The 24715-nt window shown below is 39.1% G+C and overlaps 1 protein-coding gene across 4 annotated transcripts in view; it reads right to left on the bottom strand.

The window, feature by feature from the left end:
* Positions 1-24715, bottom strand: part of dgkza (diacylglycerol kinase, zeta a) — a 121422-nt gene that overhangs the window by 5790 nt on the left and 90917 nt on the right. For 3 of the 4 annotated variants that reach the window (XM_016530735.1, XM_016530736.1, XM_016530734.1), the window contains exons 22-33: positions 24120-24199; positions 21321-21365; positions 20330-20399; positions 17398-17438; positions 17090-17286; positions 12956-13057; positions 10316-10372; positions 5058-5092; positions 2794-2843; positions 830-950; positions 596-632; positions 260-359 (exon numbers count right to left, since the gene is read on the bottom strand). In XM_016530735.1, the coding sequence (XP_016386221.1) occupies positions 260-359; positions 596-632; positions 830-950; positions 2794-2843; positions 5058-5092; positions 10316-10372; positions 12956-13057; positions 17090-17286; positions 17398-17438; positions 20330-20399; positions 21321-21365; positions 24120-24199 (935 nt within the window). The remainder of the gene's footprint in view (positions 1-259; positions 360-595; positions 633-829; positions 951-2793; positions 2844-5057; positions 5093-10315; positions 10373-12955; positions 13058-17089; positions 17287-17397; positions 17439-20329; positions 20400-21320; positions 21366-24119; positions 24200-24715) is intronic. The other variant, XM_016530737.1, reaches the window with a different exon arrangement.

The raw sequence follows: 24715 nt of genomic DNA, 5'->3' as shown, positions 1-24715 counted from the left end.
ATCCATAGAAATCAAACCATTTAATCCAAGTCTTGTTAATATATACGATCACTTTATGTGCTTATTTATATTTAAACAATCTGAAAAATAATCAATTTAATTTGTGTTTCGAAGATTGACCTTTAACAAAGTCTTATGGGATTCGAATGACATGAGATAGATTAAATGAGTACAGAATTTTCATTTTTGGGTGAACTATTCCCTTTATTCCAGCATCAAACATGAACATAAAGTGTATTTCTCTACATATCTATCTCACCTGTAAGTCTGTCTTCATGAGAGATGATCCCGCCTCCACTAGGTAATGACAGATTGTCCTCTGACACAATGAGGCCGCTTTGTGCAATACTGTCTCTCCACTGAATAAGAAAGAAAGAGAGACAGAGAGGAAGCAAGAGATAAATAGAGAGGAAAGGAGGCAGAAAACACAAGACAAGTTTGGAGGCTGTTAAAATGTCTGCTAAAAATGAAACAAGATAATTCTTAAAAAACCATGGCCTTCCTGACTACAGTATCATAAAATAGAACTTGAACTTTTACTGTCAACAGATAAAAATAACAAGTGGCATCAGTGTGCATTCAGTAAGACACTCACTTTTCTCTCTCTGTTACATCCAGGATATCAGTGGGTGCTGTGGAAAAAGAGAGGGGGAAAAATCAAACCTTGCAACCGCACTAAAGCATGTGCCCTGAGGTGATGGTGTGTTGCTTAATGAAGAGCTGTAAAAAGCATACATACAGGCATAAAAATTGCACAGATAAAGCCATTTTTCTCTATGCCAGCGGTTTTTGAGAGCTATTACAGACATGTGTTACGTGATCATTTTACCATTATCAATGATGTATCTGACGATCTCCTTGCTTCCCACTTCCACAGCATAGTGCAGCAGGGTGCGGCCCACAGCGTCCTGCACACACAGGTCAGCCCCCTTCTTATGCAGCTCCTTCAACTGCAGAGAAAAAGCTGCCAGTCATACAAACAAACACTGAGATAAACACATCCCAAACAACAGAAAACCAAAGAGAGCATCATTACAGGAAGCCACATGGTACCTTGATCTCTGAGTCTTATTAATTATTGCAAAGTGCCAAAAAAGTACTGGTTTCCACACAGTTATTCAAGTGGAATCTAGTGATGGGCTCAGATGTGCTTAAGGAGAAAAGCACAAGGTTGGCTGGAGGCTGATCGCAAGCATGCCAGTGACCGTCTCAATGGGTCCAAAGGACCCTTCCATGCGATAAAGCCCAAAATCTGTCAGAAACTTGCCATGACTCTTTTATACACCAGAGAGAGTTTGGGCATAAAATACTGGCATTATCACTAGTCCAGTGAGTCTAAAGATTAGTATTATCAGAGACTTTTTATCCACCAGTTTTCAGTCTCACTTGGAGGAGATTCCTGATGATAAATGCCCTGAGAGGAAAGAGAAGACACCATCTACACACCACACAGTGCACTCTCTGCACTCCACAATCGGGTAATTACAGACACACCTGAGCATCTGTGTGTGAGAGTCTGAATGTAGTTCTGCATATTTCATGCAACAGAGTTGACTGTTTATGGTTCTATGGTCCAGCTGTGAGATGTTTACTAAAAGAGTTCACCCAAAAATGAAAATTCTGTCATTAATTACCCTCATGCCAATCCAAACCCCTAAGACCTTCGTTCATCTTTGGAACACAAATTAAGATATGTTTGATGAAATCCGAGAGATTTCTGACCCTTTATAGACAGCAAGGGTCCTACCATGGTCAAGGCACAGAAACGTAGTAAGGACGTTGTTAAAATTGTCCATGTGACATCAGTGGTTCAACCGCAATTTTACGAAGCTACGAGAATACTTTTGTGCTCAAAGAAAACAAAAATAATGACTTTATTCATCGATTTCTTCTCTTCCGGGACAGTCCTCTGCCATTAACGTCAGCAGTACCATGCGCATGCATCGATAATGACGGAGGACTCTCCCGGAAGAGAAGAAATCGTTGAATAAAGTCATTCTTTTTGTTTTCTTTGCGCACAAAAGTAGCTTCGTAAAATTATGGTTGAACCACTGATGTCACATGGACCATTTTAACGATGTCCTTACTACGTTTCTGTGCCTTGATCACGGTAGGACCCTTGCTGTCTATGGTGGGTCAGAGAGGTCTCGGATTTAATCAAAAATATCTTGATTTGTGTTCTGAAGATGAACGAAGGTCTTATGGGTTTGGAACGACATGAGGGTGAGCAATTATTGACAGAATTGTCATTTTTGGGTGAACTAACTCTTAAAAGAAGATGTATTGGAGCAGGTAAAGGATGCTGTGTACTGTACATAGCTGCCCACTGCAACATGCCAAACACCCTCATTAATATCTGAAATGTCCCCTCTTCTCCGCTCTGTACCGAGGCATTACGAGTGGGAACAGGTTTTGGGCTGGGTGTGAGAGATTATCATTCTAGAGAAAGCCTGTTTGGTCACCATAGAAACCAAGAACGAGTGAAAGGTCAAGAGAATATGCAGGATCATTTATCTGGTTCCGCCTCCGCTCTGCAAGATACTTGACATTTAATGGTGAGGTCAGTCCTGAATTAGAGACAACAGAATATCCTTTAGGCCGAGTGAACATTTAACTAAAAGCACACGGATCGCTCTCTTGCATATTAAATCACTGTCAAAACACAACATCCGAGCTACCTACTCAAATAATAGGTGTATGTGCTTGCAAACCATTAAAATCGGAGAAACCTAGAGGGTGAAAAAGCAAGGTTGTTGTATTTATGTGCTTAATGTATTCAAATGATGCTCTTACCTTCTGATGGTCCTTCTTCTTCACACATTCAATTAGACTGTCTGCTGACACTGTTAAAGAAGAGTACTCGATTAATGAAGATTCAAGGGTATTTTTTCTTTTTTTATAGTTCTTGAACTTATTTTGACTTAAATAATTACAAAGCAAATACTGTTTACTAAGATTAAATGTGACTAGATGTGTGAAAAAGTATGTCACCAGCATAAAAAACAGTTAGTTAATGGATACTGAAACATTATTTTTTGCTGTTTTCATAGCTGAACTGGAGGAGGTCTTTTTAATTGTTCCTGATCTTATTTTAATAATTTTACTTATGTGCAATTAAAGCTACACTATGTAACTTTTGACACTCTAGTGGTTGAAGCATAATTGTTTCTTCCGGAGGAACATTGTTTTGGTGATTGTGAATTGTGCTTCCACTATTATGTGCAGATGAATGAATACATAAGCACAATGTATGCAAAGGTCTTTAACAATATCAAAACTCCCTGACTCCAATAAATAAACAGATAAATAAATAAAGAATCAAAGAAAGACAGACATCCAAAAATTAAGGAATAAAAAAGTAAGAGAAAGTAAGTAGCTTTTATGGCACAGTTGTTTTGACTCTTTTAAAACTACCATTTAAAAAAAAATGTTTTACAAAAGTTTGGCATTAGACATATCGATTGCTATTCATATCTGAATAAGTTAACATGGAAACAATTACAACTTTGCTAGTAGGCTAGTTAAAGGCAAATAGACCAACGTAGTAACTGGTTTAGAGATTGACATTTTTTTATGAACCTAGTAAATGAGATTTTATGCAGACTAAACATTTTTGAAAAGCCAAGCAATTGTTGAAGTTTTATTATGGGCATTATCGAGTAGTAACCTGACCTTCTTTCCTTTATTTACAAATATGACATAAACGCACAGAAAAATGACGGAAGCATGAGTTAAACCTGACCCGACAGATCTATATATATATATATATATATAAATTATTTTTATAGGCTTACTGTAGAGATTCAGGGTAAGGCAAAAACACTGTTTGGAAGATGGATTTATGAGAAGATGAAAATAAATTTGTCATTATTTAAATTTCAAAAGATGAATTGTGAACACATGTGTGAATCTGTATGGCATCAGCATAAAAACAAATGCATTATTTGTAAAAGATTTGTAAAGCTGTAAACCAGAAAACGTGCAAATACTAGTGTTGTAGTGTAGTTTCCTCATGGCAATTGATGACTCCATTATTACTTAGAGGTATTATTATTCAGAAACTGCCTACATGCACAAATCGCTTATGCATATTTGTTCAATATTAAGTTATTCAGAGTTACACAAGAAGATGTTCTGTTTATTTAATGCTTTGGGAGAAGCCAGTTAAAAAAACGATTTTAATTATGGGTGTTAATCACATTAGCTGATGCTGGCTCTGAGGGTTCAGTCTCAATATGCTAAATCTGTGTTCAAAGCTTTGCAATGCCCTTTGTAGATTTGCCTTCCTAATCCAGCAATCATGTGTGTTGCTTCACAAACCTCGAGAGGTAAAATATGAAAACACCCAGCTGGGATGTCGGGCTAACATGCACTGTAGAGCGCACTGCGTGGCTAAATCTACGCCTGTGTCTAAAGATATGCCCGCTCCAATCCAGCTCTCAAAACTTGGCCGCTTTACGGAATTGAAGAGTCTTTTTTTCCTGTCTAGAGAAAGCGTGCACAGGGCCAAATCAGGTTTTCGGAAACGCATTCCTCCTCTGCTCATGCCAGGAAGCTTTGGAGCTAGAGCTGAATTCTAATGTGGATCAATGTGAGTGATGATAACCTGCTCTGCATCGCTGCACCTCACAGACTGTGAGACAGTCCTTTCCTCCTCGCTCTCTTCCTCCTCTACCAATGCCAAGAGAGCGGAAAACACCACAGCCTTGGCACATGCCCTCTCCTAACAGGCAGCAGCTCATTAAAAAGGAACAAGAACGAAGGCCAAGGAGCGTTTAACACTCAACTTACACGTAATGAAAGTCAGAAACGATTCACAGAGCAAGAGCTGCTCCTCCACTACATGTAGCGGTCCCAATTTGCTTCTCGCAGAGACCTGAGACACTGTACGACTTTAACTTGCTCTCACAAGAAAAGACTAAAATTCAGCCCTCATTGTGTTTCCTTTTAAATTCATCCATTCAGAATTAGACCAAAGCAACTCTGGAAAAAGTTCACTTGATGTTCATTCACTGAAGAGATGAAAGCAAAATTAGAGCACTACTTAAACTCCTTACCAGAGTTTGCATTGTTCAGGTTGCTCTTGTCAAACCTGTGGGAGAAACAGAAACATCTGAGTGAATGATACACTTCAAATCAACTGACACAAATCTTTTAGAGGACATCTTCACAGCAAGCATCTGAAACATAAGTTCTTGATGCACACACTGTGTGTGAAGCCATTAATCTCAACTTGAATCATCTTCTGATGTTTTGCCTGATGAAGCTGTTCAAATGATCCTAAAGAATGGCTACAATGCACATGCATGCAGACTCTTTTATCCCCTCTCAACATACAACATCTCAGAAATTTAATGAGCAAAAGAATAATGACTCCAAATGAGCTTCAACATATAAGAGCAAGAGATGAATTGAGGAGGGAACCAAAACTCAATGAATGTCACTGCAATACTATCTGAGTGACATGAGGTCTGTTTGACTTCATATTTGACGCTGCACAGAACGATCTGAGTCTTGAGCAGGGCATGTCGGTTAGAAATTTTGTTTTGACTGGTGTGGTGCTGATGCCATCAGAGTACTACAAGAGCGATTCGAGGGCAGTCGGTTGGATCAGCCAGCAGAATTTTTCCAGAGTGGCTGCAAGAGCTCTGATGATAACAGCCATTTCACGATTGGTCAGACTCACCGATGGTGTGCCTTTCATATTTATTCGGATCATTCAAGTTCCACTAATGCTCACACATCAGTGTTTTTAAAACAGTAAAAACTCTTTTCATGTAATCTTAATGTCATACCGTTACAAATGTTATGTTCATCAAAATAAAACTGATAAAAGTACGTCAACATTCTAAACATTCTTCTCTGTTTCTGGTTGCTAGACATGAAATTCAAAAGTGTGTTTATCTGAGAAATATTTAATCTAATCCACTCTGTCTCCAACAAAGTACACAAACACTGTGAACATCACTACGAGAAGTTTAAAATGTCCAATTTGATAGCTCTTTTTTCAACTCCTCCCCCAAAATCTCACTGATCAGTAAAGGCAAACGCAGCCAAAGTCGAACCCGCCTAATGATAATGATGACGCCATCGTCGACACTACACCTCCTCTCTGTCTCTTCCCCTGACTGGAGCATCTTCTGTGTGCTCTCACCTAAAAGAATATTTGATCAAAGAGTTCCTCATCACACAACAAGAAGGCTGGGACATTAAGAAACAAAGACGTGTGGCACACAGGGCTTTGGATCTTGAACTTTGCTAGAAGCAGTGTGGCTCTGAGGTTGTTTTTTCACCAGAAACACCTACAGCTTTTCATAGAAGAATTGACTATAATGCAGATCTTTGGTATTTCATAATGAAGTGCAATACAGGGGTCAGAGGTCAAGAGAAGTCAGATCACGGTCAATTGAAAAACAATAAACGCGTTTCACTTCGAATACACAGTCTCAAATTGAGTGAGAAAGAAAAAGAGGGAGGGAAAGGTAACAGAGTTCACAAACACTTAAGTCAAAGCCACAACACACTGTTTCCATTGTGATATGTCTATGAGTGATTGTGTGTGTGTGTTTGTGTGTGTGTGTGTGAGAGAGAGAGAGAGAGAGAGAGAGGCCTTGCTAAAGAATCTGAGTGTTTCCCATAATTAAAAGCAGTTCGCAGGCTCATAAATCTGGGCTCTGACATGTCTTTCCAACACACACACACACACACACGTTTGCTGTAATGTTTGCATGCCTCCTCTAGCCTTGCAGCTGAGGTTCAGCCTTCAGGCAGTGAAATTTGCTCAGGTAAGTGGATTTCAGATCCCTGAAACCACAAATCACGACTCTCGTCTATCAAAAACCATCTCTATCAATCATAATTTATCTTTTCATATAGCTCTATCATGACAAATGAGGTTCAAATACACTGATCTCTGGTCAGCCATGGGGAATGTTCAGAGCAGCCAATCTTTTCCTGTGTGACTGAAAGTTCACAGCAGCACTACAATTGAGAAAAACACAAGCACTTCAAACAGATTCACATCACTGAGCTATACTCTTGCTGAAGTGATCAGCATCCACATTTATTTTCAGCTATATCCATTTTGCTGAGATACAACCTCTTCCTCTTCGGATGGAAAATGGTGAACAGCTGCGTTGGGACTCACATTATAGTGCATGAGGAGGGAAGATTCGACAATGGCACTCAAATCTCTATGTATTATGAGAGCTTGATGCATGTGACTGGAATCAGGGTAAATGCATCTCTCTAACCATCATGTCCTGGAGGAAAAGCTGGCAATGGTTTATTCCCCCAGCCTAAATAATCATCCAGTGTTTAAACATGTCTGAACCATTCCTTGGTATGTAACCCAGACGACAGCTGTAATTACTGACGTTCCTCAGCCTGCTTTCACAACACACTCACACACGCTAACATGTACCCTGCACTCACACACATGCTCATAGCAGCTTTAATGGGGTTACTGAGTTTTTGCTAGCTGTAATTGCTAGTAATTTAGCACATTTAGAGAAAGGGTAGAAATGTGACATTGGGCCAATTATTCGATATGAGTCCAGAAACCTCTTATTAGCTCTAGAGAGAAACAGCAATCTGAATCCAGCTCCTACCAGCTCTCAAAAATACAACAAATCCAATTTGCAGGCCAGTTTTATTATTGATTTTGGACTGGAATGTTCTCCTCTAATCACTACTGAGATTTATGAGCAGAAGTCTTTCTTTAGGCAAAAGCAGGTCTTAATGAGGGCGCTTGATGGTCCGTGCTGTGAATACAATACCATTAGAGGAAACTTCAATATACTTCAATGTAAAAAGGCTTTAAGGTTCAAAGTTCAGCTCACTAGGGACCAATCAGACTTTGGCATCAACGGGATCTCAGCTTGATAATGAAGGCTGCAATGCACCATTAACCTGCCCTCGCTGCTCTTGAGTATCTTTCCTTGTTTGCTTCTCCTCATCAATATAACCTTTATTATGCTCCTTCCAGTTTACCATTTGCAGACACCACATTAAAGATGGTTTGCTCAGACTGCTCAGGAAACAAGGGGCTAATCTCTCACTCGTGCTCCTGCTTCCTCCTGTTGTTATTTGCATTGAGTATCAGTGTTCAGATGTAAATCTGCCTCAGAATGAGAGTTACTCATGGGCTCAGCTATAATTCCATTAGAGGAAAATGCAAATCCCTCATTTATGTATGACAGAAAAACAACATAAAACATGCATCATTTAATTATGACTCCTATTCAAAATTAAACCAACAATAGCAGAAACCTAATCAATTTCCCTGGTAGACAGAGATACAGAGAGAGAGAGAGAGAGAGAGAGAGAGAGAGAGAGAGAGAGAGAGAGAGAGCACAATCTGCTGGTTTAATCAAACTTTCGAGCATGTTAAGCTGATTTGAGGTATTGATGAGCTGTATAATATGAGCACTGGAAGAGATAGTGTCATATAAGAACAGATTAATGATTTTTTCAGGCAGTCACAATTTAAACAAGCTATCTTTATGCTTGTCTATGTTGAAGCCATCCCTTAAAGGGACAGTTCACCAAAAAAATGAGAATTCTTTTAACATTTACTCATTCTAATAGCATTCCAAACATCTATGACTTTTTTCTGGAAACCAGTGAAGACACTGCTCAAAATTTCCTTTTTTATGTTGAACAGTCATACAGGGTTGGAACAAGAGGATGGGTAAATGATCACAGGATTTTCAATTTTGAGTGAACTATACCTTTAACTTTTAGAACCCCTTCTGTTCACACAAGAACGCATTTTTGCTTTAAAAAAAAAAACACGAGACGCCACACAATAGTATCCAACTGCAGAGCTGCAGCGCTGATGAATGAAAGAAAGGCAAGGTCTTGAGATGTTTTTAAAAGTTGAACTTCTTTTAACCTTACACAGTGTCTTCAAAACAGAAAGCTTATGTGCAAGCAGCAAGACATACCGCAATTGTCAAAGACGTCCGTTTAGCAGCTATTTACATAGAAGAAGTTATTTACAAGTTACTGTGTGAACCGGCCCTTAGTCTTCAAGCAAACAGCAGTTAAGAGAATACGATGACAGACATCCCACTGGAGAATGCCAGACAAGACAAAACACGAACAAACCAGACTAGGAATGACCCTACTGGATCAGCACAGACTAGATTAGACCAGAACAGGGTAAATTACTACTCTAATTGTACTTTGCTTTGCAGAACTTTTGGCAGTTTATGTGTTCTTCTTATGTGTGTGTGTGCATCTCTTCTACCCTCAACAGAGACAGCTGGGCCTAATAAGGAACAGAACAGGCCAGTAAAAATAATAATCAGCAGCACAAATGGTGAGGTCCTGCTGTGCTAGAGTTCTTTTCCTCATTGCAGCAATGACACTCATAGGGCACATTAAAAGGGTCATATGATGCTATTTTAAAGATCATTATTTTGTGTATTTGGTGTAACAGAATATGTTGACATGCTTTAATGTTAAAAAAACACATTATTTTTCAAATACTGTACATTATTGTAGGTCCTCTATGCCCCGCCTCTCTCAAACACGTCGTTTTCAACAAAGCCCCCTCCTTCCGACAAGCGCAGTCTGCTCTGATTGGCCAACTGACCCAGTGCATTGTGATTGGCCAAACACCACAAGCACGCGTCGGAAATGTAACACCCCTTACCATAATCACGAGCTTGCGCGGCGGCGCAGATGCGCGAGCTTGTCGAGTGAATATATCTTTCTCACAGACATCACTGGAAAGTTTGTAGTTCGGTCGGATATGTCAAAAACAAGTAAGTAAAACAATGCACAATTACTTAACGGTAGGGAGAGAGAGAGAGAGAGAGCACGCGCGCAATTCTGTTGTGTGATCTTTGATGTTCACTCACTTAGCACACGCATCATTTGGATTAAAACTAAATCGTAAAAATAAAACCATTCATAGGCGCATTCACTATAAATGTCATTTATTTTTAACCTTAGGCATACAAGTGTTAGAACGAGCCGTTTTAGGTAGGCGTGGTTGACTCTTAACTTTTATAAAGAATATCTCTTTGGATTTGAGACTTTAGTCTTTGCAACTTTACAGATCTTCTTTATGCACCAAGAGCTTGTAACACTCCAAAGAGAAAGGAAAACTTGAAATCGCATCATATGACCCCTTTAAGAAAAGCCACTGGCCGCCGGTAACTATCCCCACTGGGATTAAAAGAGTAGAGCCGCTCTTTGAACACTTTCAACACTAACATCTATAGCAGCTCTGAGAAGACACAACTGAAAGGGTACAGAGGGGAGGAATACAAAAACATGACAAGTCTGTAAAGCTTTGTCTCACCTGCTGGTAGGTTTGAAATCTGCTGCTGTTGTATTTGAGCGATGAACACCCCCCACCCTTCAAAATGACAAAAGAATGAAAAAAAAAGTAAATAAGTAAATAAATGAATGGGAATATAAGACAAAAATGATAAAGACATGACCATAAACAATAATCGTGTGACATAACAGTGACACAGTACAAATGAGATTTGCATTTCCCAAAGGAAATACAGATACTTGTATGGCAGTAAAAAAATTGTGTAAAAGTTTTAGGTACACTTCGGTTTTAGGCTTTGGTTCAGTGTAAATAAAATGCTGTATTAGAGCTGCTCGGTCACTGTCATGACATTGAACATCTTGTTTTCTGTTGGCTGCACACAGCTCATACATATTCACTGTGGATTTTAAAATTGGATATGCAAGACATATACAAAAGGAAAGGGCAAATAAAAAATTTAGCATGTAGTAGAATGTAAAAGGAAAAAATACCAAATCAATTCAGTAATACATTGTGGTGATTTCACTGTTGTTGTTGCATTAAAAGAGTATTTTAAAGTATGAGCTGTATCAATCTTCCTTTAATTAAAAAAAAAAGTATGAAATGTACAAATATGGCAAATAGATGTCACATGAAAAAAAGTGTTAAAAAAAGAGAAAAAAATCGAAAATTGTAGAACAAACCTTAACCAGAATGTTATACAGTATATGGCATGGAAAATAAAACAAACACACACACACAAAAGAAAACAAAAACAACAGGGCAATAAAATTAAAAGGACTGTGGACTGAGTTGGTGTGGCATTTTAAAGACTTTTAATGCATTAAGCATGTGATGTAATGCAGATACATTTCACCATTACAAACAGGGGTGGTTCTATTATTTCTGGTCTGGCCAGATATTCCTCCCCTCAGGCAGGGTTGTGGCCTGGACCCCATTGGAGCATATCAATTCATGGCCAGCACAAATGTTATATAATGTACCACAGGCAAACATTGAAGTTTCTTTTACTGAGATATTACTGACCCTAGGAGAAACTTAATAGGACCCAAAGAGCCCATAATTTAGGAACACAAAGGAGTGTGTGAGTCCAGGACAGCTCTCTGTGCTTTACAGAGCTGATTTCACACAAGAGGGAGATTTGTGATTGTGGTTTCTGACTAGAAAGCAGTCAGGCAGTGATATCCCTTATGCCTTCTGTGCAGTAAAACCTAACAGTTCATGGCCAGCAGCTTTTTGTATTTTTTATCTCTTGGCCTGTTTCCAGTGGTCGGTTCTATTCTCTGTATGCCATTATGAGGTCTGGGATCCTAAAGGGCATCTAAGGAAAACATTCCATATCTTCTCCTGGTCACATATGCAGATATACACATCACAAGAAGCAGGAGCCTAATGGCTTGATGTCCTGCCAGATATATTTTCTAAACAATATAAAAAAGAAGCAGGAACAGAGACTTCTAAGCAAATATAATAAATGAAATATTCCAGCATTTTCTTCAATGTACTGTAAGCGTCATGACATGTATGCAAAAACAGTTTAATCTTTTCATGCAGCCCTCATGAAACACTCATGGGAAACTATTAAATGCATCCTTAAAAACCTTCGTGAAAACCCTTTGGACATACTCTCTCTAACACACACACACACACACACACGCACACACACACATGTCTGGTCAGCTATCCTTGTGGGGACTCTCCATAGGCGTAATGGTTTTTCTACTGTACAGACCGTATTTTCTATTGCCCTACACCAACCCTACCCCTAAACCTACCCCTCACAGGAAACTTTGTGCATTTTTAGGTTTTCAAAAAACTTCATTCTGTGTGATTTATTAGCTTGTTTACCCGTGGGGACCTCAATTTAGGTCCCCACCGTGACACGAGTCCCCATGAGTCTGTGTGTATTCAGGTTTAAGTCCCCACCAGAATAGAAAAACAGGTACACACACACACACACACAGAGTTCAAGGAAAATGCAAAATGCATTTCTGCACAGTAAACACATTTACACATCTTTTACACATAGAGAGGGGAATCAATGCAATATTTTACAATTAAAAGGGAACTTCATCTCATTAGATTTTCTCTTTTTTATTCAGAATGCAGAATAAAATATATGATTATTCATTATTATTAAATTATAATAATGATTATTTACTATAAATTAAAAATCTAGCATTTGAGCTAAAAACAAAACACTCAAAACATTAAAACGAATGCAGTAAAAAGCTTTTGGTACTGACTCTGACTGGACGAGCTACAATCGAAACAGTTATAAAACTGATATACACTCATTACTTGTGTTGTTGCCCATCAAGTGTACTTCATACTGTCCAGCTCTACACACTATACACATTACCAATAAAACATCACAAAAATAGATATGCAAAAGGAGTTAGTTCTTTTTTGCTATAGCAAAGATGAGCTAGTAAGGGTTCTCTCACAGAACTACTCAACATTCACAGATCAGCATCTCTCATACCAGCGCAGAACTCAATATTCTGCTTAGGGCCATACAGACATAGATCAGAAAGAACATGCAAGAACATTCAGCCTGAAAAAGAAAAAAAAATGTTTTGTATGGCAGCAGGCTTGATCCACGTGGCTGGAGTTTCAGAGATGTGTTCTAGAGGATCACGTTCTCTGTGTAGCTCTTACCTGCTGAGAGCTGGTTTGGCTGATCTGAGCGAGTCACTGTGTGCAAGAGCTTCTGCCACAGAACTGTCACTGGAAACACGCTTCCTTTGGAGCTCTTCAACCCTGAAGAAACAACGAGAGAGACACACACACAGAGACATTATCAAGAGGAATATCTGGTACTGAAACAGCAGGCCAGTCATTATATCTGCAGCCAACAAAAAAACAAATGCTGTGATGTACCACAGTCCAGCTGCTAACAAATCATAATGTTGTGTGCACTTGTTCTTTAATGTTGGAAGTCTTTGTGATGTAAAAAAAGTAACACGCAAAGACCCACAAATACAGTCTGGTTAATAATAAACACCTCTAATAGATGAGGAATACCCTAAAACATATACAGTAGGAAAAAAATGTTTAGATGTATATTGTTTCTGTTTATAGTATATAATAATAGTGTGTGAGAGAAAGGGAAAGGAAGAGATGAAGGTGGAGACAGAGAGATAGAGAAAGATAGAGACACTATCCTTTGATCTCCACTTGTGCATGTATCACCCTGTAGCAGTCTGATCTCATTTGGTGGAAAAGCATAACCGGTGGAAAAACATTACGAAGCCAAGAGAGAGCGAAAGAGAGAGAGAAGCCAACATTTCTAGAGACTCAAAAAGACAATGCTTCCTGTCACTTTGTTCACCCACAGCTCACCCTGGCAAACTCAGCACTTAACACCACAAAGGCTAATTACATCTTTTTATTAATTTAAAATTCCTTTCATGAGCGATTCTGTGTGATTCTGAATTGAACAAAAGCATGTTCAATGTTGCCTCGGCGAGAGATCGTTATTTCATGCCCAAGGGAGTTAAGCGATGTAATAATGCTTGCCAAACGCGTCAGCAGCCGTACGCCTGTGTGACTGATTAAGTCTCTGCGACTAAAAACAAATCAGGAGCAGAAAAGTTGCCAAAAAATCCCATCCAAAACAAAAAGTACCACCGATTAAATACATACATGAAAAGATGAAATGCACAAATGCAATGCAAAATAACCAAATTAAAGAAAGACAAAAATGGAAGGAAAAGAGGATGAGCAGAGGAAAAAGGAGAGATGTCAATTACAAGAAGGTGAGCCAAAGTTCTCTGAAACTCTGAAAGACTTGTCATTAGGACTGCAGAAACTATATTTAAGTATCGACAAGGAAGAAAATACCCTGCCTATTGCAACAAAAAGCAAAGCGAATGGCCATATAATTATATCTGAAATCTTTTATGCTGCTGTTTTTACAAGAAAAAGAACCCAGGCATATTATAGGCTACGCATAAAAAAAAAATCATTACACAACCAGAAACCAAACAGAATGCTGACATTTTGTTGCTTTGTATGCTTGTGGTGTATCTAACACAACAGAGTTCAATAAACAACACACAATAATTGAAGTAAACAAGACTAATTAAAGAAAACTTCAGCTTTGATGTGGAAAACCCAAGTGGCTTAGAGTGAACCCAAGAGAGAAAAGGCAGAATTTGAATCATTAAGGCTGACAAATGACACATTTACAGTGAAACTGTAGAGTGAAAGTACGACGTGAGAGAAAGACATTCTGAAGTTCAAATACAGAAAGATAAAGGATATATCAGTACATCTCAAGTACCCACAGCCCCTAAAGACAAAAGGCTGAGTGTTATCTCACAATCACAGCACACATGACAGCAGCAGTGCTCTGAGGGACCGCTCAATGTTTTCCATTGGGAGCCATAAACAAAAGCTCCTATCGGATGGGTTATACAATCGTGACATAATCAGGAGAGCTATGCCCAGTGCAGTGGCTTGTCTGTGTTTCAACCAGACACATTACACTGCTACACACAGCTGGGAGGACAATGATAATGACACAAACATCACAGAGCTAACCATTCAATCATTCCGATCAATTAGTTCCCTATTGGCCTCTTCCTGACCAACATGAGCTAACAGGGCTCCAGACTGCGACCGTTTTTACTGCTGGTGCGAGTAAATTTTGTGCACAGTCGCACTGGCGCGACCACCGCGTTGTTCAACTCGCGCTGCCATTTCTGTCGCATATGACAAACATCAAACGGCAAACGAAACAAAAGCGTAACAAAATCCTGCTACTCGTTTGAGCTGCGCAGTGCGGACCGTTTAACAGCTCGGACTGCGACGCAAACAAACTATAGAAGAATAATGATGCATTTAATAAGAGTACAATATATATCTTTTCTACATAAAAATTTGATTTTGCACATGTTACTGTTGTTAATAAAATAAATTTTGTAAGCTTCCCAACTCAAGCTTAGTGCTTTACTGTCATATGTGTATAAACATGAAATAAACAAGAAATGAACATGCAATATTATAAGTAACTGCACCTAACGCAAAACAATAGTAATTTTATCATATCATATCATATATATATTTGTCATATCTCTCTGAAACTAAAGGGATACTGCACATTGTAATCTCTATGAGTTAAGTCTATTTATTATCAAAGCATTGATCAGTAATACACTTAAAATGGCGAAAATATGTGAATGATTGCATTGCAGGCTGATTTAAGGTGTGGCCCTAAATTTTCTACTTGTGCTCCAAAAAACTTTTCAGTCAGGGGCTACAGTGCTCCTAGTAAAAATATTTAGTCTGGAGCCCTGGCTAAATATATGAACGGTTGTTTCAATATATGTAATTTATTCCTATTATGTCCAAAGTGAATTTTCACAGCCACTACTCCAGTCTTCAGTGTCACATGATCCTTCAGAAATTAACCTAATATGCTGATTTAGTGCTCAAGAAACATTTCTGATTATTATCAATGTTGAAAACCTTTTCATATTTACATGGAAACTGCGATTAAAAAAAAAAAAAAAAAATTATTTATTTTTGAATTTTAAAGAATAGAAAGTTTAAAAATGGCATTTATTGTAAATGTCTTTCCTGTCACTTTGAGCAATTGAATTTAAAAGTTTTTTTTTTCTTTCAAAAAAATAAAAATCTTAATGACCTCACACTTTTGAACAGTAGAGTATGTGCTGTTTTGGATGCTGGACCCCATCATGGGATGCTAACATGCAGGTGTCCTCACCAGGCTTCTTAACTAGCTTAACCAATAAGATTTCCATGGCCAATCAGCTTAACCAGAATGCTGGCTGACAACCTTTACCAGCACAAAATCAGCAATAACTGGCATTAACCAGCCTGAACCAACAACAGAAATTAATGCTGCTCTTTTCAGCAAAGCATTCATTTAAGGTTAAATAACATAATAATAGAAAATAAACAAATACACACTCCTGACAGACCTTTTACATTTAGAATAACAGAAAGGATGTGTGATGATGAAGCTTAAGCTAAATATTTTGACACAATTTCAACTGATTTCATTCAATAATTTAATAATTAAACCTGAAACATTCACAAAGACAGAAAAACAGAAAAAAAGCTAATTTACTGTCTGTATTCTCTTTCTCTGTCTTGAGCTCTATTACCCCTCCACACACACACACACACACACACACACACACACACACACACACACAGGAGATTAGCAGGGGCTGTGATGCTGTATGACTTTTTCAGGTAGCTATAAATAGAGGATCGGATCAAGCTCTGTGCTGCAGGAAACACTGTTTTATTCACTCTGAACCACACAATTATTCTGCTATACACACACAATATCACAATCACATTCTCATTTGCACATGCAAACATGCATAGACATTCATGTATGAACCTGCCTACACACAAGTGTACGTTTATATAAAATCCATCTTAAAAGTAACAACTATAAGGCACCCTAGGTGGATGTTAAACACGGTTATCAGTGTATTAGAATTAGTGTTGTTGATGTAGCATTTGTACAAAGCAGCTGAGCTGTGAGAACCACACTGCCACCAGGCGGCTCGATGCTCTTCTGCTCCCTGTTGGCTGATATTACAGAACAGAAGCTGCTGTCAGCTAACAGCCATCAGTTATTACCAGTTATTAGCTGCCACTGATAATGAAAATGTCTCCTTTATGAAAGTTTGCATAAAATAACTCATTCATCAAAACATTGTTATATTGTCAAGAAAGGCAAAGATTAGCTGGCAGTGTGGTGCTGGTTACATTTAAACGGTTCCCTTTATGTTTGCCCGTGTATCTCACCTGGGTCCGGGTGAGTTTGGTGGAGAAGAAGAGGATGATGGGAAGGCAAATTTACGTGGATCAGAAGGGGCATCACTAGAGGAGTCCACCAGGTCTGGCATGCCTGGCGATGTGCTGACCGTCTCTGTGACAACCAGCTCTGGGTCCAAAACGAACAGCTCATCCTGAGAAATTTCAGTCACGTAGTTAAGATGCTCCTGAGGGATGACACAGACACCAGACAAATGTGAATGGTTTGTTTGTGGATACTTAAAATTGCTCAATTGTAGTTTGAATTACTCTAAAGAGGTATTGTACAGAGGACTCACTTGAGCTCGATCAATCCTGTAGAATCGATCAGCTGTTGTAGCTGCAAACACAAAACATAAAAAACGAGAAATCAGGCTTGTGATTAGGCACCAGACATTCAAGAGCAAGTTCAAGCAGAAGAGATGACAGACTATATCTCTTCTTCTAATGTTCAGGTCTCCAATTACACAACAGTACTGTTTCAACATCTACACTCTATAAACTTCTATAAATTTCAACTCAAACACTTGATTGAGACTATTGGGTAAGGAAGCCGGCTTGATTTGACCAAATTTGGGTTAATAATTGCTCATAATCAGAAACCCAACAGTGCTCCAGATATGAAAGAGATCATGCATGTCATGTAAGTTCCAACATTTCTCTGAGTGCCAATGCCACATCTATCCATGCTTGCAGTAAAACGTGTGGAAAATAGAAGAAAACTAATCCAAGCATAATAATCAACATTTATTCAACAATGTTAAATTAACATTTAAAAAGGAATATCATTTAACTGCATAAGATGTGTAACTGTTGAGTTGCCATTCTTTTCTGCACTTTTTCTCAATTTGTACACATTGTTTTCAATTTTGCCTACATTTTTGTCTATTTCTGTATTCTTGCAATAATATTTTACCTATTGATAATTACTATAGCCTGTGATGTTACTGTAGTCATTCTCTCCCAACTCATTTTGGGAGTATAGTAATTTATTTTCAGCAGTATAGTAATTTTTAAGCAATAGCTAGGGTTAGGGTTGTTGGGTCAAATATTTATCCTAACCCAGCTGGGTCAAAACGACCCAGACAAGTTTGTTTTTAAAGGAGACATATTATGCCCCTTTTTACAATATGTAATATAAGTCTCTGGTGTCCCCAGAATGTGTCTGTGAAGTTTCAGCTCAAAATACTCCACAGATCATTTATTATATCATTTTGAAAATGCCTATTTTGAGTGGAAGCAGAAACACGCTGTTTTTCGGGCCTGTGTCTTTAAATGCAAATGAGCTGCTGCTCCCCGCCCCATTTTCCAGAATAGAGCTGGGCCATTACAGCTCGGACCTGCTAAAAACATCTGTTTTGGTTCTGATTATCAATTTTATCGTGCTGAAATCATGCGTTTTAAATCATATGAGTTTAAAAGGGAGCGATATCAGACGCGCTCATTTTCTCAGACGCTTGCAGAAAAAGGCTTACCAAAACAAAGTTACTGGGTTAATCTTTTTCATGTTTCCTTGGTTGGTAGATGCACCGGGGACCTGATTATAGCACTTAAAACCTGGAAAAGTCCGTGTGGATCTCACATCTCATCGAAGCAAACTACTACCAAAGAGAATGCACGTGCTGAAAATGCACACATAAACTCCCACGAGCTTGTCCTCATACCTGTAAATAACACATTTGCAGCAAAAGTAATGAATGCACATGATTCCTCACACTCTGGTGACATCTGCTCTGGGGCAGGAATTATCTGAGATGATCCAGGAAAACTGTGTAACACTGGCCTCGGATCAGACTTTGCCCCTGCTTGCACTGGTAATTACTTGACAGCAACTTCATAAGACTGAGCTGAGATCAGAAGTGCTGCCACAATCACTCTGAAAACTTCTGACTCATCCTGCAGTTCTCTGCTCTGGTAATAAAGCCCTCAGAAGCTTTTTAGTCTTAAAATGAGGAGATGAATTTTCCTCTGGGCCGGTGGGAAGTGAGGAAGGAGGGACAAGAATGAAAGGATGAAAAAAGGGTGGAAAGATGCCATTATTGAACAGGGGAATGTGATGTACTATTTCACTGGTTTGATGTGTAGCAGTTTAGGATCTATGTGAATGTGACTCAGCTGTCACAGAGGATTTGTGTATAATGCTGACTGACTCCCCACATCTTGAGATGCTGTCAAAGGAAAGCCTGATGGCCCTTTCAACACAACTTGCGTCAGTGCTTCGATGTACCTCTCAACAAAAGTGACACCTGTATGCAAAAAGCTATTTATTTTTATTTATCACTTCTCATAGAATACATAATGTGTATAATTATGTCTTTGCTCCTTGAAAGTTCAGTGCATTCGGGAATGTTTACATTTGAAGAATGTCATCTAAAAGCCTTGACTCCTTGAAGACATTTCCCCCTTATCAGTCTTTTTAAATTAGTTGCCATTATATGAGATTATTTAAGTATGCATTGCTATTACTAGGTTGTGAACACGCTGCATCCTTTTCAAGACTTATGTAGTCCGATTCTCCACTTTTCTTTGAGCTGACATTAATCCACATCTTCACAGATTCACACTGATCAAAAAGGAGATTACTGCAAAAATTGGAAAGCTGTTCACATAAAGGTATGCATAGTGTCAATAATGGGCTTGTAGGATAGAGTGTACAAATAAACAATAAAGCACTGTTTAAATAAATACACTACCGTTAAAAAGTTTGAGGTCAGTATGACTTTTTGTTTCTGAAAGAAGTCACCAAGGTTGCATTAATTTGATCAAAAATACAGTAAAAAAGTAATATTGTGAAATATTATAATATTATAACATATAACTGTTTTCTATTTGAATTTATTTTAAAAATGTATTGAATATATTTAAAAAATATAATCGTTCCCTGTGGCTGTAATTCTCTCCTGCTGACAGTAATCATCTTGGCACTCCTTATTAGCACTGAAATGCCAGAGTAGATTCTGTTCTTTAGTATGGAGATTCATGACTCTTTCTCTTTTCCTAGCTTTGATTCTGGCACTGATAACAGAATATTTTGTGGGTCTGACTCACAGTTTTGAATCTCTGACCTTTACTCTTTGCCATTTTATTCACTGCAAACACCTACAGCTTTGTGCACTGATAAACACAACTCCAGCCCACATCCTTGAGGGCCACCATGGCACACTTGCTGTTCAGTACCCCAGATCTAACTCTGAATTCTAACATCCAAACTACTGTGAAAAGAATACTCACAGTCGAGAAAGCACCATTTTGGCGACAGCCTCTGAGACGACAAAGCCTTTGATTTGGTCCCGTCACCTTCCTGTGAAAGAAAGGAGAAGAAAATATAGGGTAGGAGATGGGAAGAGAAGAAAGGTTGATAGAATTCCGATTAGTGTCAGTTTTTGCAGAAGCAAATGATCAGTATATGAACAGTGCATAAGTTTACTATTTTCATCACACACACAGACCTGTCATTATTTTCTGTCACATCAATTCTTTCCCTAAAGCACCAAACTGCCAATTGAAGATCTACACAAGTCATGCAACAGAGTCAAATACACATTACAAAGACTACACTCACAGCACACAATAAACACAACACCTGCATGCACCATCACTATAAAGAAAGCTGCCATTTTCTACAGAGGCTAAACGTGATCCAAGGCATCCATCCAAACAAAGCACACAGGAGCACTTAGGACCCAGGGGAAATCTTCAGGGAACGAAGATCTGATCGAGTGGATTTAACTTAGTAAGTGCTTACTGTAATGTGTGCTTATTTGAAGTTTCACCCATAACATCTGTCAAGAGGGAATGCTGTACTAACGAGGGTTCTCTTCACGTCTGCAAACAGACTAGTGTCTAGGAGGCGCTAGAGTGCTCTAATCTCACAGAGAAAGATGTGGGAGAGATTTAGGATGAATTTCAGAATACTTTGCTTTAGGGATCATGTTAAGCTCTACAGTATGTGAAAACAAACTCTCTTGCTTATTTTATCTCTCTAGTGGTTTATGCACTCTCACGGTAAACATGTCTGCCTCCGAGCATAATTTTATAGTACACAAATGTGCTGCTGAAGTTTATCTAGGTTGGGTTTGTGGAGGCATGCCTATCAAAATCTGATTGTACAAACAGCACTCTGTTTGGTTTTCTCGATTCATTGTCCAGGCTGTATTTCCAGTCTTGTTCCTGAAAGTGCTCCAGGTGTGCCTGTCTCACCTCTCGCAGGTGTCTCACCCACCTGGAGCACCAGCCGCTGCAGAGATGGGTGACACGACACAAAGTCCTGCAGGAGACCCCATTACATTAGATACATACACACAAAGCCCATTAGATCAGCCCGTCAGTTCAGATACATACAGATAGGAGCAGATGGACAACAGTGTTTCTTGGAGAAGACCCTACAGCATGTGAATGAATGTAAGCATTTAACTTTGAGACTACTTTTCTTTTTGAAAAACACTTAATTCTGCCTCAGACACTCACACAACCTTACTGCCAAGGGTGTTTCGTTCTGACCTGCTGCACAGTGTGTGAGAGAGAGTGTGTGTGTGTGTGTGTGTGTGTGTGTGTGAACCATTAAACCATCATTTACTGTACATATACCTCTAAACGAAGGCTCTTACTGGTCTGTTTTTCAGCTAATTGTGAAGTTATATTTGTATAATGTGACGAGTGGGGCGGGGCCGGTGGAGTGAAAGATAATGAGGGACACCTGCGCCACTCACCAGTCTCAAGTCCCACAGAGGAGCTCCGGAAGGATAAAAGGAGGAGCGACAACAGTGGAGGACGAGAGGACGAGAGGACCAGGCCTGGACTATTTATGTTGTTTTGGTTCTGTTTGTGAGCGGCAGTCGTCCGTGAGGGGCTGTCGCGCTATTTTCAGTTTTGTGTTTATTTTATTATTAAAGGGGTCCTGGAAGGAGGCACACGCTGCCAGAGACCCCTCGCCGCTGTGGTGAATCCGTGGTGCCATCGAGCATGGCGGAGCAGTCTGCCGCCATGGACGCTCGAGGCGGTGGGCTGGAGTGACCGGGGGGGCGGACTAACATGCTGCCGGCCGCCTGGGTTGTGGAGGGACGGCTGCCATCCACCGGGCGGCGGAGGAGTGTTGGGCCAGCCACCCACCGAGGGAGTGAAAGATAATGAGGGACACCTGCGCCACTCACCGGTCTCGAGTCCCACGGAGGAGCTCCGGAAAGATAAATGGAGGAGCGACGACAGTGGAGGACGAGAGAGGACCAGGCCTGGATTTTATGTTGTTTTGTTTCTGTTTGTGCGCAGCAGTCATCCGTGAGGGGCTGTCGAGCTATTTTCAGTTTTGGGTTTATTTTATTATTAAACTAAAGTTATGTTTAAATGAGTGCCGGTTCCTGCCTCCTTCTTCCCGTGACTACGACCTTTGTTACGTATAACCACTCTAACTTAATAGGAATGTATGAACTTAAACAAGGCCAGAATGAGATGCCATGAATGAATAAGATAATCTATACCAGGGGCTCTCAACAACTGGTGGCTCACAACAGTAGTGAAAAAACAATGGTAAATGCATATAATAATGTTCAGCTAGCCAAAAAATGAGCATAGTCCCAACAGTAAATTATTAGAATAACTTCTAAAAAAGGAGGAGAAAACACTGCATTATTTTTAGTTACTGACGTCAAAGACTGTGTGTCTGATTAAACTACAGTATTTCATTTGTCACTTCACAGAAACAAGCTACATGAGGCGGATGCTGGCATGGATTCAAAATACATTATTACACAAGGCTGAATATGGGTTAATTTGCAAAAGGACAAACATTGTTTGCACAAATCCCAATTTGTTTTGTCTGTGAATTGTTGTCTAGAACAGGGGTTTTCACCTGTCAAGGGGGGCACGAGCATCAGTTAATTCAGAGACATTCCCTTGAGGATTTATGAATATGAGTTAGCAAATCTTTAGCCATCCACTAGGGGGCAATCTGACTCCCACTGCTAGTCGACAGTTAGAGCAGAGTTGGCTCGAGTGTCAGTCACACTTATTGTAGTAATGGAAATTTTGACTCTTTCAAGAAATTTGTTCATTTTCAGTTCATTCACCAAAATGATTCTGTACCTATAACTGCGCTTTGCATCTGCTTTCTGCTGATTGCTGATCAAGATTGACATGCTAAATGTCAATGTCCTAAAAGGTTGAAAACTCCTGGTCTAGAAAGCATGGCATCGTCAGAATTCAAAAGACAGTTTTCTTATTTCAGTTGTCATTTTTATAATTATACATGTTGCTGCATTAACCACATATTTTAATGTTTGATTTTTGGGCAACGCTTAACAATAAGGTTCAGTTTGTTAACACTGGTTAATGCTGTAGGTATCATGAACAAACCATGAACAATATAAAAAGTAACATCATTTATACAGCTAGATTCATGATAATTAGTTAACATTAACCTAGAACATAGATGAATAAACAATATGTATAATTTAAAGGGATAATTAACCCAAATTGAAGATTCTATCATCATTTATCAAGTATGACTTTCTTTCCTCTATGGAATATATGAGAAGATATTTTCAGAAATGCTTTTTTTTTTTTGTCCATAAAATGGCAGTCAATGTTCACCAAAACTGCTTGGTTACTAACTTTTTTCAAAACATCTTCTTTTATGTTCCACAGAAGAAAGTCATAACAGGTTTGGAACAATATGACGGTGAATAAATGCTTTGAAATGAATTTGTTCATTGATTTCATAATACCTATTTCATTAACGGCTGTTCATAAGGGAGTTGCAGATCTTTGCTACTGTATAATTAACCATTGTGATACTGTGTTGCGTTGCCACTAGATGTACAATCTGGGTCCTAAAGCAAATTCAGTTGAGCACCACTGCTCTGTACTGTAGTGCAGTATAACTTCTCCCTCATTATATTCTGACTCTGACTGACTGTTCCCATCATTAATCAAACTCTAACACCTCTCTCCTCCTCTCTTTTCCTATCCTCTTCATTTCTCACTTTTACCCCACTCCATCTGTTAACCCCACCCTCTCATTTTTTACCTCCTGTAGTCTCTCGATGTGAGCTCGGCAGGTTTCCAAATCACTGTCTCCCGGGACAACGATGAGACCCAGTGGAATTGCTGCGAAAAGGAAAGACGAAAAGAGAAGTTAGAACGAGGGATGAGGAGAAGAAACAATCTTTCTATCGCTCTCACAGTAACAGTCTGCTGTGTGTTGGCCCACATTCTTTCCTCTCGGGAGATACTGATCAGCAGTGGGAGAAAGAGTAAAAATAAAAGAAGAGAGCAAAAGAAAGAAAGAAAGAAAAAGAAAGAAATGCTATTTTCAATTATGTAAGGTATAAGCTAATACATCTTTATCTTTGTGAATACATCTGCAAGCAGAAGAGTTGATGATTATGATTTATGGCAGTTGTATGCAACACGCACTGGCTCAGACCCAATCAAACTAATCCACAGATTCCTCATGAAACAAGGTCAGACAGTAATAGGACGTGATGGGGAGGATGTGGCAATTTTATCTGCACTAGAGTCTAAACCACTGCAGGCATTTTGGAGACACATGGCTGTAGGCCTGCTCTTACATGTGCTGTCAGTGAGAGAATAAGATGAAATATGATGTTTCCGCAGTGGTTA

The sequence above is a fragment of the Sinocyclocheilus rhinocerous genome, unplaced genomic scaffold (assembly GCF_001515625.1).
Source record: "Sinocyclocheilus rhinocerous isolate Xijiao unplaced genomic scaffold, SAMN03320098_v1.1 scaffold1115, whole genome shotgun sequence".
Taxonomy (NCBI): domain Eukaryota; kingdom Metazoa; phylum Chordata; class Actinopteri; order Cypriniformes; family Cyprinidae; genus Sinocyclocheilus; species Sinocyclocheilus rhinocerous.
The sequence above is the reverse complement of the archived record's forward strand: the minus strand, read 5'-3'. Positions and strand labels throughout refer to the sequence as shown.